Source organism: Bombus fervidus, chromosome 10 (assembly GCF_041682495.2).
Source record: "Bombus fervidus isolate BK054 chromosome 10, iyBomFerv1, whole genome shotgun sequence".
NCBI classification, from domain to species: Eukaryota; Metazoa; Arthropoda; class Insecta; order Hymenoptera; family Apidae; genus Bombus; species Bombus fervidus.
The window spans coordinates 9882485-9897769 of NC_091526.1; the positions used below are offsets into that span (position 1 = coordinate 9882485).

At 41.2% G+C, this 15285-nt stretch overlaps 1 protein-coding gene across 5 annotated transcripts in view; it reads right to left on the reverse strand.

Moving 5' to 3' along the window:
- The window catches only part of Soxn (SRY-box transcription factor soxNeuro), a 119299-nt gene that overhangs the window by 51358 nt on the left and 52656 nt on the right, over positions 1–15285 (reverse strand). For all 5 annotated transcript variants that reach the window (XR_011800820.2, XR_011800819.1, XM_072011400.1 and 2 more), the window contains exon 2: positions 1679–1744. Coding sequence is in view for 3 of the 5 variants with exons in the window: in XM_072011400.1 (XP_071867501.1) it covers positions 1679–1744 (66 nt within the window). In the remaining 2 variants the exon portion in view is untranslated. The remainder of the gene's footprint in view (positions 1–1678; positions 1745–15285) is intronic.

Consider the following 15285-nt stretch of genomic DNA (forward strand, 5'->3'; position numbering starts at 1 on the left):
CTGCGGGGTCCGATTGAATTTTGCGCCTGGCCACGGTTTGAATTATGAAAAATCGGTTCGATATTTCGAGCCAGCCGTACAAAATCGGCCGACCACCGTTCGTTAAAATTCATGCGCGCAATTTGGACTGAATCGCGGCCCTGTTTGTTTCCTTGCCAACATATTTACGGCTGATCCGCGGCCGGTTCCTGTTCGCTACGCGAAAACTACGCCTCTCGCCCTCTCTTTCGGGACGCGCCGTTCCGCGAATTATCGTTCAATTAAGCCGAAACCAGCCCCGATCGAACGCGATTACGGATTCTCGCTAATGATTCAATTTAAATAACGAATTTTTCAACTCCTTCCTCTACCTTCTTAATCGCTGGCAGAGCAGATTTTCGTGTTCTCTTCTCTCACTTTTCTTTTTCTTTTTCTCTTTGGAAGTCTTCGATAAAACAGAATTCTGGCCTCTTAAACGTTTAATAGCAGCATGAAAGACTGGCTACGGATCATCGTCGCATTATCAACGAAGATACCGTATCGTCAACAAGGATGAAGACGATTGCAAAGGGGGGAAGAACGCGATAGAAAAAGAACGTTTCGAGTTAAATTGATACTCACGTGACGTGTGTTTCTACCTTCGTAACGTGTGTTCACGCTAGGCCTTGTTTGAGATTACGCACGAGTTTCTCGTTCCTGTTCGCCGCTATCAATCATTTAACACTCTCCGACGTTATTCGCAAAAAGCTCGCGTTCCTAATGAATGGTGTAGCGGAGGTATTAAAGTAAGCATAGTTTCAATTACGCTGTCACCGATGACGCGTGTATTCTACTCGTCGGCGTTGAACTTGAAGCTAAGCCGCACGCAATCGCGATGCGACCAACCTGCAGACAACAACGTGTGTTCTCGTATCGCGTGTCACGGATTTTCTTAATCTCGAATCGACGCCGCCAAATCGATACAATACTTTGTGCTTTTTACTCGTGGTCATATTTAAATGTTTGATCCTTTCGAACGTGGTTCGTAAATCGAAAGGAGAACGGGTAACTAAAGTGGACGAAAGTTAGGTCGGCTTTCGATGAATCGATTCGCGTCCAGTTAGCACCAAGTTCGACTGACCCGGCTCGACCTGGCACACAAAAAGTTCCTTTACTCTTGTAGGAATTACATACAGCAGTCCTTTCACTCTAGCACTTGAAATAGAAGCAACGTAAGAACGGCGGCCAATTACGGAGAACGCCCGTGTCATTTATAAATCAGAAGAAATTGCAGTATCGGTGACGTCGAATTGACTGTGAAGTCCGACTCGTAATAATCACAGTGTCACCTGCGCTACACCGGTGTTGGCAATATCGTAACGATAATGTCGCAATAATATCAGGATAACGGGAAGATTATTTGACTAGAACGTCGTGAACGAGAAAGCACGAGAAGGAAAGGAAGTTAAACGGTCGATTATCTAAAGGTATAGCCGTAGCTGGACGCGTCGTCGTACACGGAGCGATTTGTACTTAATTAAGATTACGCGTTGATGAGAACACGCGCGGCACGCGAGCCAAGATACTCGAGGGAGATTAGGGGCAAGCTATGGCCGGCTCGAACGTAGACACATTCTTTTGACGAGGCTTGGCTGCGCTTATGCGTTCCGTAAATTAACCCCTAATGCCGATTTCTTTTTTATCTGATTGCGTTACTCACCATGCCCGAACGGACTCCGAGTAACAGCCGGTGTCTGGATTCAACATTTTGCGGTCACTCTCTGCCCTGCAAAAGAAAAGCAAAAGTGCTATTTACGTAAGAAAATTTCCGATCGAAGATCGCAAGGTTTAAACTCGTGATTGTTCGTTTTCTTCATATCTAAAACGAAATATTTTAAAATAGAAGGATCCAAGATGAAAATTGTCTGGTTGATTCGGAGATACAGGTACTTCGAAAGTAGATCGTAAATATGCAACTTTTTGAGAGAGGAATCAACGATCGTATCAGACATTTTAGTAAAATGTATCGCTAGTGTATATTACAAACATAGAAATAACGTTAAATTAATGAAACGTTTAATTTGATATAAATATATGAATGTCCGAGTGCAGCTGGCGTATCGCGAATGAACTCGTTTAGTTTTATACTCGATATAAAAAACGTAAGTAACGATGATATCACTTTATACATAATTTCGAGCGAAATGGCTATCGAATTCCGTTCGTATCAAGAAAACCACGCCCCGATGTTATATGTTCACGTCAACTTGCAAACTTTTAATCGAGTATCCAGTAGGCGCCTCTCCGTTATTAATTTTTAATGTGAAACGCAATTGTTGGCTATCAGTCGTTCGTTTCTGCGGTATCCGTTTCGCAGGAAGTCGCGTAAAAAATGTACACTCGTTTACGAAAGTAACTAATACAACAACTGGTCATTATCAGGCCGACAAAGTCGAGAGTGGACATGGAATAGTAGACAAAGACGATGACAAGGTGCGACACGGACGCTCGTCGCCGAGCGGGACGTGTGTCGATAAATTTATTTGCATCGCGGTGGTTTTATAATAAAACGAGCCACCGCTTTCGTCGGTTATTCACGCTGGACGATACATTATCCACAGGACGCGAGAAATTTATTCGATACACCCCCCTCCATCTTCGATTCTTTCCTTCGTCTTCTTTTTATCCCTTATCCGCTCTGTCGCGCGCTCTTTTTCTTCTCTCTTTCTCTTGCCATTTTTTCCTGTTTTATTTAGCGAATGCGGAACACATCGAGTTTCACCGTTATTGTCATCTGTGTATCGTCGATTAAACCGCGTGTCAGCCGACACTCCCTTTCACCATGGGGCAGAACGTTTCCGTGTTACACCACGCGAGGATAGATAAAAATGTGACGGCTGTCCTTGCCGCGAGAACCGGGAGACGACGCGTCGCGAAATTCCAGGGGCAATTTTTCCACGTTCAACGCGACCAACGTTCGCGTCTCTTTCCGTGTCAACTTGCGTCGTTGCTCTTTGATAAAATCACACGCGAAATTTTACCAACTGCTTATGACGTTTCACTTGTTGCTACGTTAACTCGATTAATTCGTTGACGCTTTAATTGCCAGAAAAGTTTCAGTTTCTCTTCTCGCAAACGATATATAATTTTCTATTTAATTTCATTGTGAATCCGTACTTGAACAAATTGTAAGTTGTCAAAATACGAGAAATTTAAATGCACAAAAGTATACAGTGCAGTGTACATGATACAATGTATAAAATTTTATACAACAATGTATATAAAGTTTCCAAAGTAAACTTCTCGCTATAATATTTAGAAAATGAAACGAACCTCGAATCAGCTCGCAGCTTTTTGGCATTGTTCGTAAAAATCAACAGCCTACATAATATTAATATAGTAACATAATATTCTGTATTTAAAAGAAACACCGATGAACCTTTATCGTAATAAAAACAACAATGCAATTGCGCGCTAGTTATAATTAATTTGCAGATCAATAGCGATAAAAGTTTTAATTTCCATCGAATCAAATTATACTTACACACAATCTATGCCTTCTTATTTTCCGTTTGAATAGACACAAATTTGCTGTAATAGCGACACCAGTTGTTGTCATGCGCGAATCATTGTTACGTCTTGCGCCATAACGGTTGGGGGTCGTCGTTACGATTCTCTTATTGATGTTTCGACCGCCGAACGTTTGAGACGCGTACGACTGAAGAGTACAAGGAATAACTTCGCCACGATTATACAATTTCTACGCTTATTTCGATTCTCTTTTTGACCAACAGAAAGAACATTTGGTAATGTTTTAACAAGATATTCGATATGCGATTGAAACGAGGAATCGTGAATGTCAACAAATCTTTGTACATTCTGTTCAAAGGGATATTTTTGAACGTTAGAAGAGTGGAATTTCGTCGAAGATGGTCGAAAGAACGTAACGTTTATCGTTTGCCTGCTAAATCATAACGTTTCCAACTAATTAGCTCGTTGAATGCACATAAATATTTCATTGAATCAAATTGGATCGCAGGGGAATTCCTGTTTGCTCCTTACAACCCTCCGACCGTCTTCTCGCTTTTTTTTGTTTTTAATCAAAAGCGAGACCACCTCTGCGAGTACAAGATCACGAGTAATCTTTTGATTTTTCAATCAGCTGCGGGCTATTGTTTGCGTGTTGTGACAGCAAGTATTATCGGGTTCGATTATGAGCGGTATTAAGGGTGACTCGTGAGAACCCCATCTGGTTGTGGAAAGGGGGCGGCGAGGACCGCGGTCATCGAGGGTGGAAATCACTGTTCGCTAGCATTACGCATTCATGCACGTCGCTTGCGTGACTATTCGTGTGCTTTGCGTAACTCGTGTCTTCACGTACAGTCCTCTCCAGTAATAGTTCACTTCACATCCTGCGACACGATAATTTACCAACTAGCAATATCAGTAAGTTGACAAGGTACGAGCTGCGAATTATAACATGTATTCTCTGTTGCGATTTTAGTATTTTCCGTTTAATACGATGAACAGATAATTTATAATTCATAAAATTTATTTTATTTAATTTCACTTCTTTCATTTCACAAATTCGTTACCGTTTTGTAAAGTATTTATTAATTATAATAACGCATTCTAATAATTAGAATCGAAAGGCACATGGTTGGGATTGCTCTTACAAAAAGAAGTCTATGTCCAGATTTATCGTCGAATGGAAATTACGCTTTTAAATATAAAATTAATCTTCATCGTGGCTACACATTTTCGTGATTTAATTAGATACAATTGTGCAACCGTATAATAATACGAACATTTCGTTAAAAGCATTGAAATGTGTTAAACCAAAATTATGTTACAATATTCTTTCTCTCTTCCTGAAAAAAAAAAAAAAAAAAGAAAAAGAAAAAATGTAAACGTGGACAAAGACCATTTTCGTCACGAGAACTCTGATTTGTTTTTGAACTATTAGATACTTGTAAATCATCGTGAAATTCCACTTTGCTTTCTCCTTTTCAATTTCTGCAAAATCGTTAAGCGGAGATGTCGTTGATCGTTTAAAAGTTGAAGATGAATATGAATATCGAAGGAAGTTCCTCTGTTTTCTTTTTGACGCAAGTTTGTCCCCTTGGTAGAATGATATGCAATTATTGCGGAGGACTGTACGTGGGTTGGCGCGCGTATGGGAATGCGAATTCGACGCGGTACCACGCAGTAATTCGAGGGGTCGGTCGGTAGGAATGTGATTTTTGGCTACGAGGGGTGAAACGCCCCCTTCAGCCGTGCGGTTTGCGCGTGACGTTTGAACCCGCCGATTCCTTGCGGTTTTTTTTTTTTTCTTTTTTACTTCCACTCATCGCAATACTTGCTCCCCACGAAATTATTCACTGTGAAAAATCGTGAATCGCAATAACGATACAGTCGAAAAAAGGTATTATTGCACCATCATCCTTCACAGAATCGTGACAAATCAAAATACCAGGCGTTCCGGACGAAAAGATGTGTGTTTTTCGTGTTTGAAACGAAATTCAGGGAATTAAAGTCTCTTCCTTTGATTGATCAACTGTGGAAGAAATGTCTGTTCATTCGTAATAAATTGATATACTCTTCTACAACCATAGTCATCGACGCTTTATACTTCAAACGACAATATTCTGCAATACAATTGCTGGCTTCTTTTCAAGTCCATAATTATTCAAAACTACAAAAAACCTCATTTTACGTTTCTTTGCGGTTACTGTCTTTCTCCATAGTTGGATAAATAAATTTCTATTATAACTTGTCAGTTATTGATTCTAACTAAAATAAAATTTAATTTTCGGGTTATCGCTAAGTACAACGATGAAGATGCAAACGAATTATTGAGAAGAATTATTGGAGCAAACGTGTCTCAAAAGAAAATCAGCGGTGGAACGCGTCGTTTAAACAATTTGTACGTATTTCTGTTTTTACGATTACCATCCTCCATTGGCTAGTGCACATATAATCTCCAATACTTATTATTAAATTCCACCAAGAGTTTCTTCGAAATTCATCAGTATTTCTTAAAATACTTACTAAACAAAACATTCCTGACACTATCGAATTCCTTTCTCGTGTTAAAAACACAGGTATCGCCGCATGTCGCATGTTGCATATTTTCGCGTGCACGGTATTGTCGAATTTCATCTAAGTCTCGAGAAACCGGAACGAAAAGGAATCGCTGATCCGATGTGTCGGCGAACGATGTTCGCGGAATACCGTGGAACGTGACGAGTAGTAGCTCTTAATTCACGTAACCGGAGAACGATCGTTGCACTCCGATAGGAACATCGAGTTTACACGGCTGAACCGGATCGCGTTTCAATTCGTCGACAGGTTGCGAATAATGCTGTTGGCCGAATCGCACGCGAAACGTTTCGCGAGCGGCGAGCTTTCAATTATGCAAACATGCCAGCCAGTAGCCAGACGCGAATAAAATTTCACGTACCGTCGATATCCAGCCGATTGTACGCCCTGCTGCCGGATGAAAAACCACACTCGGTTTAATAAAAAATCGATCGTGCCGCTTTTATCCGCGGAAAAGTAATTAGACAACGCATGATTAAAAAGACCGATTCTCGCCGAGTAGAAAATAAAACGATACATTTCATCGTACGATAGACATTGCATGGCTGAAATTAAACACCGCCGGAGAAGATCGTGATAAGTTGCCATCTTTGACAGGTTTCGATAAAATTCAGTTGAATTCACATTCAGTAGGTTGTCGATCAATTGGCTGATTTGTAGAACCGTATTTTTATTTGATTCTGCGGCTAAACTTGTATCTTGCCTATTCTTCTCGTGATTTTGAAGATGCTACGTGTCATAAGATTAAAATATTATTTGCCTCGAACGTTGTTCTTCGCGTTTTCTAAAATGTTTTGCCAACTATTTACTTTTGCTTTCTTTTTTTTTTCAGTTACGTCGGGTAGACGGAATAACAAGAATTTTTCGAAAATCAGGTATATTTAAAGAAATTTAAATACGATTTCCTGATTGCAAAATTTAAAAAATTAATTCCCTAGTTGCGTGATGCGTACTGTGAGAGAAACTTCCAGATTTTTTCATCGTGTTTCGTGTTTATTCCCGTGGCATTTAATAAATTTGAACGGTGGCTATTTGTCAGGACTGTCGATGGTTAATGACTAATCGTCAGCAGGGTTGATCGTTCCGCTGTCTTTGGGGGTATCGTGAGAGACGAGCAGGTGAAGAAAGGGCGAAAGCGACGAGGCTGAAGGAAGATAGAACGAATATTCCAGGGAGTGGAAGGACGTGGCGCGTTTCTACGTTGCCTGGTACCTTTCGTTCTCCAACCATTTGTCACGGTGACAAGGCAATCTCACCCCTGCGCGCTATCATCCCCTTCATGAAACGCGAATTCGTTCTCCAGTTACGTCGATGTCATCGATCAAAGTTATTCGAAGATTGGATGCTCGCTGTTATTGCGACGAAATATCGTCGTTTCCCTGTCGTCGGATTTTTCCCAGTTATATTTAAGAGAGAAAGAACAAAATTAAATTCGACTGGAGAGGGTAAAACGTCTTGCTGTCGAAAGAGGAGCCACGATTTCAGTGAGATTGTAGAAACGGAGGAAGATTCGGACCAATCTACCGGCAATCCGGCTAAAAGTCGTCGACTTCAAGTATCGTATCCCTCGCGACGTAATCGTTACACTCAAGAAGAGTGGTTGCTTCATCCAGCTAAACGGCAAACGCCTCTACTTCCATTAACCCACCAGGAAAAAATAAAAAATGAAGGAAAAGCGAAGGAAATCCAGAAACATGAAAGTTGAAAAATTTTCGCGAGAATTGTATACGACAGATTCGCGTCTTACAACTGGAGATAAAATGCAGTGCTTTTCCAATTACATACACTGTCGTTTCTACGAAACGTGACAGTTGATCGATGAGAATTTTGTATTATCGCAAGGTTACGATATATATCTGTGTACAAAGAAAGCATTTGTTCAGACAAAGAAAGAATTACAGTGACATGGTAAATTATAACAATCATGTTTGAACGATAGTAATCAGTTTATCTGTCGTTTCTAGTCTAACGTAATTTCTTATACGATATTCTAAATCGTTTAAGAAGATTTTAATATAAAAATTAGTACCACAGAGTGGCTGATGAACGATCTGAGGGAACATCAGTAGGGAGAAAAGTTTTTGTACGGTTTGACGAGATGTCCAGCTCTGAAACAGACGTCGGTTCCCCTCGCGGATTTTCCACAGGAACTTTTTTTTTTTTTTAACAGGAAAGAGAGTCGAATCGATCCATGTTAATAATCGTCGAGTGCTACGCAAGTACCGTGTCCCCAGTCGCATAATCACTGTACTTAAGGGGAGTGCTCGCTCCACCCGTGACCGGGTTCCCACAACCTCGCCGTCATTAAACGACCGGGCGAATCACGTCGGTCTCCTGTCCCATGTGATCAACCGTTTTGGCAGGTGGTGCGTTCACGGATTTCCCATAAAATCGCGAATTGTCTGCACGGTTTAATTGCAGTCCCTTCCGATGACAACTGGTTCCGCGCAAATCACCACATACGTTAATAAATCACCATATAGTTAATACTTCACTTTTACCGTAGTATATTTTTAACACGTATACCTTTGTTCGTAAGTATTAGTACACCGTCTGGTTTCCCATAAAATGTGACAGGGGAACAATTAATCGCTTACTATTTTGCATTCGATATTTTTTTTTTTTTTTATATTCACTTTTATAGCGCGAGTGCGAGGATTTGTAAGAAGCATTTTTTCACGAGAAATCACAGAGGAACACAATTTATGGAGAATCGTGCGTGCTACTCGCTGCAGCTTCCAAAAATGTTGAGTTGCCTGTGAATCGACTTTCCACGGCAATTACATTTCGCGCAATCATCAAGTTCATGGTGAAATATTACCGATTTCGAAATTGAGCCTCGGCCCATGAAAGTTTGGCAAGCTCTGTATTAGATCGTTACGAATAACCTGACTTTCTGTGCCGATATTTATTACCGGTGGTGCATATATTTATCAATTCATATATTTCAATTGTATAACGCGCCGCTGTTATCGCGTCAGCATTAATCACCCATGGGGAGTAATTAAGTACACCGGAATCGGGGCAGCCCCGCTGTAAAGCAAAGTGGAAACGAAGCGACCTCGTGTCGTTCCGCATCGAGGAGTCGAAGGTGGGGAAGCACGACTTCCTTCGATGCTCGACTCGCGACGTCGGGCTCGTGTAACAAATCGACCTTTTAATCACGAGTGGCTCGCTGCCTGCAGTCATTTCGCCTAATGGGGCCCCCTTGTTTAGGCGCTACGTGCCGCAGTGCGGTAGGTTGCCGGCAAATTTCACCACGGGCCCCAAAGATTCGACGTTTTGTTTGAGTCTCGAGTTGGCCATTAGTCACCGTTCGCGCCGGGGAACATCGATACCGGTCATCTTTCGATCTCTTTCAAACGATCGACACACGTGCACTCGATCGACTGGAATATGGACGAAAAGGAAATGCGATGCTTCAAGTCTGACAACGAGCACAAGCGTAGCAGGAATGATCGTTTAAAAAATACAGAGAACGACTTTGAACTTAGGGAAATTGAAATACGATTTTTGTATTAATTTATTCGAATATATATTTTTCGATAGTTTAACCTTCGGATGACGAGCGTTAGGATTGTGAATATATTTCAGGCTTTTTTACTTTCTGATTGTAAGTTACGTTTACGTAGATACTCTAGTTGTTCTATCGAATTATACGAAGAATTTTATTTGTTAAATAAACTTGATTATCGCACAGAGGTAAGAAGCCTTTCCACAAAGCTTCTTATTTTACAATTTTTCTACTAATTTCTCCGAGTATATCTTTCGAGACAAAGTTCATTCTTCCCGAAATATATTTCGAAGATGAGAAATTTGAGTAATGGCAAACGACGATGTGTTATTACCGGAAACACGAACGAAAACGAATCTAAGGGTTGATCGATTAATCGAGAGAGATGGGAAGCGGGAGAGCGAGACAAATAGAGGAAGGAGGATCCATGGATCCATGGATCCGAAACGTGACGGCGCTCGGCTGAGCGTGTATCCCACCTGAAAACCGGAAACCGGGGTTCCCCTGCGGAGAGAGAGAAGGCAAGCCTACCGGAACACCGGAACCGGAAGGGTGCGGAACCTAGGCGACCGACGACGTGCCGGACAGTACCGGCTCGCACTGATTACCCGCTGATGAAACGTACCGGCTCGTTGACTTCGGCCAGGGTCGCCATTAGGTACGCCCCTGAGATTCTCTCAACGATGGAAAAATCATGCCAGATCCGCGTGACTTAGGCGACTTACGCAAAAATAATACATATCGTTCCATAAAGTAACTCGATGACTTATAGTGACAACAAAAAGTATTGACACTCTTGCTTGCCAATGAAACGATGCTCGATCAGGTTCTATGTTTCATTTTTATAATATATCTTGGCTAAATTTCTATAATTATACGAAAGTATTACTAAATGATACGAATTTTACTATACTTGGATTCAATTAATTAGTATGTGCATACTGTAATACGTACGATGGTGTGCGAGAACTTCCTGTAGCTACTGTGTAACAAGCAAATTTGATCGTCGATAGAAAAGGCTCGTAACAAGAACAAATTCACATTTTTCTCTCGTTTAGACAACAATATTAATACTAATTAATTCCACTAATTAAAAGCTAAATAAATTATAAAAGATGATCTATATCTTGACATATCTTCAAACGATAAGTTCAATATTCAATAGGTTTCAAATGGAAATTTATAGGTTTTAGAAGACCTTGAAACGTATTCTTTCGTCGTCCTGAACATATACACAGATGAACGAGGCTAATTTTTATTACGGACCCTTGAGTCGTAGTAAGATGAAGAAGTCGATGTCATCTCTGGTATAAACGTCATAATCTTCTCAGTAATGCTAAATAACGACCTTTGAACGCCTGTGTTTCGTAGCACACTGAGTTCTGATCATTTTTATTGCTTCACGGTTTCACGTGACAATGGGACGCGTGTTTTTTAGGCCCGGCCGATGGGAAAAAGCGATCGCGACCGGAAGTGGAAGTGGAAGTGGAAATTGAGGCAATGAGAGCGTTGCCCGGCGAGGCTCTTATCGAGATATCGCCGGTTTCTCGTTTCCGCAATTTCCTATCTGTACTGGCTTCGCACGGCCGCCAATAAAAATATACTTGGAGCTCTAAACGAACAAAATCTGTTCCCACATCGAATATTTTAGACGTCGCTTAGTCGTTGAACGCGGATAATTTCTTCCTTTCTACGTGTATGTTCCTTTTCTCATTGTTAACCCGAGTCGTTGCAATCAACAAATTTATGATCCGTTTATTTCACGGTTGCTGATGATTTGAATTGAATTAACTACGATTAATCTCGTTAATCTGCTTTAAAAGATAGTGGTTTTGCATACAGTTAGGCGAATTAAGTCGTTACGCGAGGAACATTGTCCGGAGAGAGACAGTTCCGCGTTCCCTGTGATTAAGAAGCAAGAAGCAGAGTCGCAATTTTCTGCGCGATTTGTAACCCGTTTTCTCAGGCAATTCAATTAACGAGCTCGGGATTTTTCATGCATAAAGCGAAGTAAAATCCTTCCTTAAGACATTCTAACGCATAATTTCGAACTTGCTCTATGGTCGCGTGGTCAAATTGCCGAATTCGTTCGTCACGAGCCAAACGTCTGTAACGAACGTGTTTATAAGAGTTTACAGCCCTTCTTTTCATCGGAAGATTATCAAATTCTCTAAGAATAATCCCGTTTGAAACGTTAGACACAAATTGATACTTCAGATCAATTGTCACGTTTAATACGAAACCAATAGACGTACTAGTATCTATGACGAATTATTATACGATTATTATACGAATTATATATTACATTTCACGCATTCAGCGTAATATAACCGTATCGCTCCAAGTTTGTTTCTACGTTCTCATTTTGTCTCGAAATCTCAATGGCAAAATTTCTTTTGCAAGCGGTGTAAACGTTTGCACGCAAAATCGTCCTTTGGATCGAACTTGCGCGCTGTCTCGCCGTGCTCCAACGGAGAAACAGCCACGAAGAGGGTGACAGGGGCGAGGAGCAAGAGAGACATGGCGAGGTGCGAGAGAGAAGCGGAGAGTAATTCACCCTTGCGGCAACATTGCGCGAGAGCACACCTGGCCAGAGCTGCAGCTGCAGCTACAGCCCCCCGTCATCGACAGGGGATGAAAAGGAGAGGGAAAAACGAGCGGACCGAAGGGTCGTTCCACGGGGCATCACGGGTTTTACTGGCCCGTTCGAGGGGGGAGGAGGCTGGTCTGGATGCTGAGATTTCAGTTACGCAGTTGCTCGCCAACGATTTTCAGACTCCACCAAACCAGCAAATACGTATAGCGATAATATTGTTTTTCAGTGTCCTGTACCGTTTGCTAGGCGTATCTCAATCCTGCTGCGTTCTTTCTGTAATTTTCCATTAATTCGTATCTTTTCAACGTTAAAAGATATCTGAGAGTCGAATGAAATATCACGATACTCGTGATTTCTTATTTCAATTTTATGTTAATCGCTGTCTGGAAATATTGTGAATACCTTTTGTTCGCCTAAATGAGAGCAAGATTAAAATATGAGAAATCGAGGGTCGCAGCGTTAAGTTAAGTTAAGTTAATGACGGAACATTATCCCGTTACCGTGTTTTCTTTTTTAATTTCTTAATATTTTGATATTAGAAAATATGTTTGGAATGCAACGTAATTCGATTTTCCTTATAACTCGTGGATGCTAGATATGTATAAGATATACGTAGATAATACGACAAGTAATTAGAAAATAAAGTTGATAATTATTAACCCCGCGTATTATAAGAAACTATACGAAAATTATACTATACTTGGAAGATTTTCTTACACACTTCTTTCTTTTTGTGCTTTAAATTGTAAAGTGTCTTACGACTGAAGGTAAAGTAGCTCTATTTTACATTTGTATTTACGTGCACCTTAAATGGAAGGAGCGATGCGAGGCTGAATCATCGTATGTATTATCGAGATCGGTTCTACCTAATCAAGTCCCTCTTAATCGATTCAAACATCCTCTCGCGTCTCTCTCTCGGCCTATCTGGCCACGACGAAGCACCGTGCAGGTGAATTTATTCAAATGCCGATCAATTCAGAAGGATGACACTCATCGACACGGCGGCTCCAGTACTTCTGCCTCTCTTTTTTCCCTCCTTTGTCATCCGCGTTACGATGCTTTTGTGCAGCCGCCTCAGAAGGGGCGGCCCGGAACAATGACCGTGATGTACGATTCGAGAATTTGTTTATAAATGCCGGAGCGTCGTCTTTCGAGGATATCCGCCGATGAAACCCGTCCACGAGAGGATTTCCCGTGGAGAACTACCGGGACAGGTTCATTCGTATTATCTTCCTCCCGCCTGCACGAGGGTCGTTCAAAGATCATCCACAGCGTCATTCGAACGATTAAAAAGAGAAACAACGAAGAACGCGAATCGAACAATGGCTTGAAAGAATAGAGAAAGTATTCTGTAAACGTAAACAATCTACGCGGCTGCATTCACTCGATCTTCGAGATGAGATATTCGATATCTTATCGGAAGAAATTTTTAATTCCCTTGATAAGCTTTGGAGAATTCCAATTTTATGTCGTTTAATACGTAGTATTGCGATGATCGTTTATATTCTTCGTCTATGACATTATCGGTACATGAAAATCATACGAGGGATTTTCTGGTTTCACTGTCGCTTTATGATTCAACTGGTGGATTTATCAGCTACCAAAATGTAGGTCTTGAAAGCGATCGATCAACTCGATCAACTTATCGGTTAATGAAATACTATGCGATCCAACGATGTTCGTCAATTATGAATAGTAGAAATACATGCTGTTGAATGGTTTTGTGAAGAAACAATGTGGCAAAAGTTGGAGAACAGTTTCACCGAAAACAGCTACTCTTATCGTTAGTTAGCGAGGAATTTATGAAACTTATAAAACGCGTGAAAGCCTTATCGAAGATTTATTTAATTAATATCCAGGTGCCGGAATAGATCGGACACTTCGTACTATAGTTGATAAATACGCGGTATCACTTTATAGAATGCACGAACGATAGCAATTTTTCGCTTCGAGCTTCTATTTAGCCAATTATCAGTGCGAGGGGAGTGTCGCGAGAGTGCGGGGGATGAAAAATGTTTGCTGGCCGGTTGACGCGTTCTGGGGGTCTCGGCATTAGTCGCGAGACAAAGGAGCAGCAATTACAAAAGAAGAAGCGTGTCCGCCTCGAGGAAGAAGATCCGGAAGCCTAAGTTTATTTACATTACAGTGCCATGGCCGGTCTCTCGCTCCTTTTGTCGGCCGTAGCGTAATGCATATTAATAGGAAATAATCCCCCTGAAAAGGGGGTTGCGGGTGGTCACGGGAACGTAACGAAGGACTCGTAGAAAAGCCCCGGAGGAGAACGTTCTGCCAGATACAACGTCATCTCGCGTCACGTGGAAATTCCTGACGAATTCCGGCCACCCTGGGATAAATATTCATGGACGTGGAACTGAATTTTTATTGGGTCTTTCTCAGGCAAATCCTTCGCTTTTTAAGGAAAATTCTGCACGAGCATTCTGCATGGGAAATATACATATAGTAAGGTAGGGTTATTTGAATCATCTAAGCTTCTACATCTTAAAATTCAGTCTCCAACTTCGCGGACAATAGTCAGATTTGTCGTATAATACGAGACGCCATTAGTGTTTAATGAAATAACGAAAGAATGCGAAAATATTATGCATTTGGAGACTAGCGAGGAGAAATATCAAAAACGATTCGAATAATTCTACGAGTTTGAGTTACTCGAGTTACTATTAGCTTCTCGGATGTCGAATTGGCCAACTTCTCTTCTTCTAAAGTTATCGATTTCTCATTAACTAGCTGCACAATCGTTCCATTACATTACCAGCTACACGATAAATCCGTTTATCGTAAGCAGATACCTCAATTTCGAAAGAACAACGTATCAATGCCGATTACAATCGCCGAGCAATCTCAGTTGGTTATCGTTTCATCGAATAAGAAAGAATTATTATTTCCACCAGCTAGGGATGGAGAAATTTGAATAAAAAAAATTGGGTCAGCTAAAAAGACGGACTGCAACGAGTCCAGTGAATGAAAGGAGCTGGTAAATCCACGAACGATGAAACCGCTGAGCCAGCTACACCTCTTCGTAGCTACAACCTCCGCCAGAAGAAGAAATCCTACTTCCGAGAATTTCAGCCAGAGAAGCAACTTTCCTTTTTTTCCT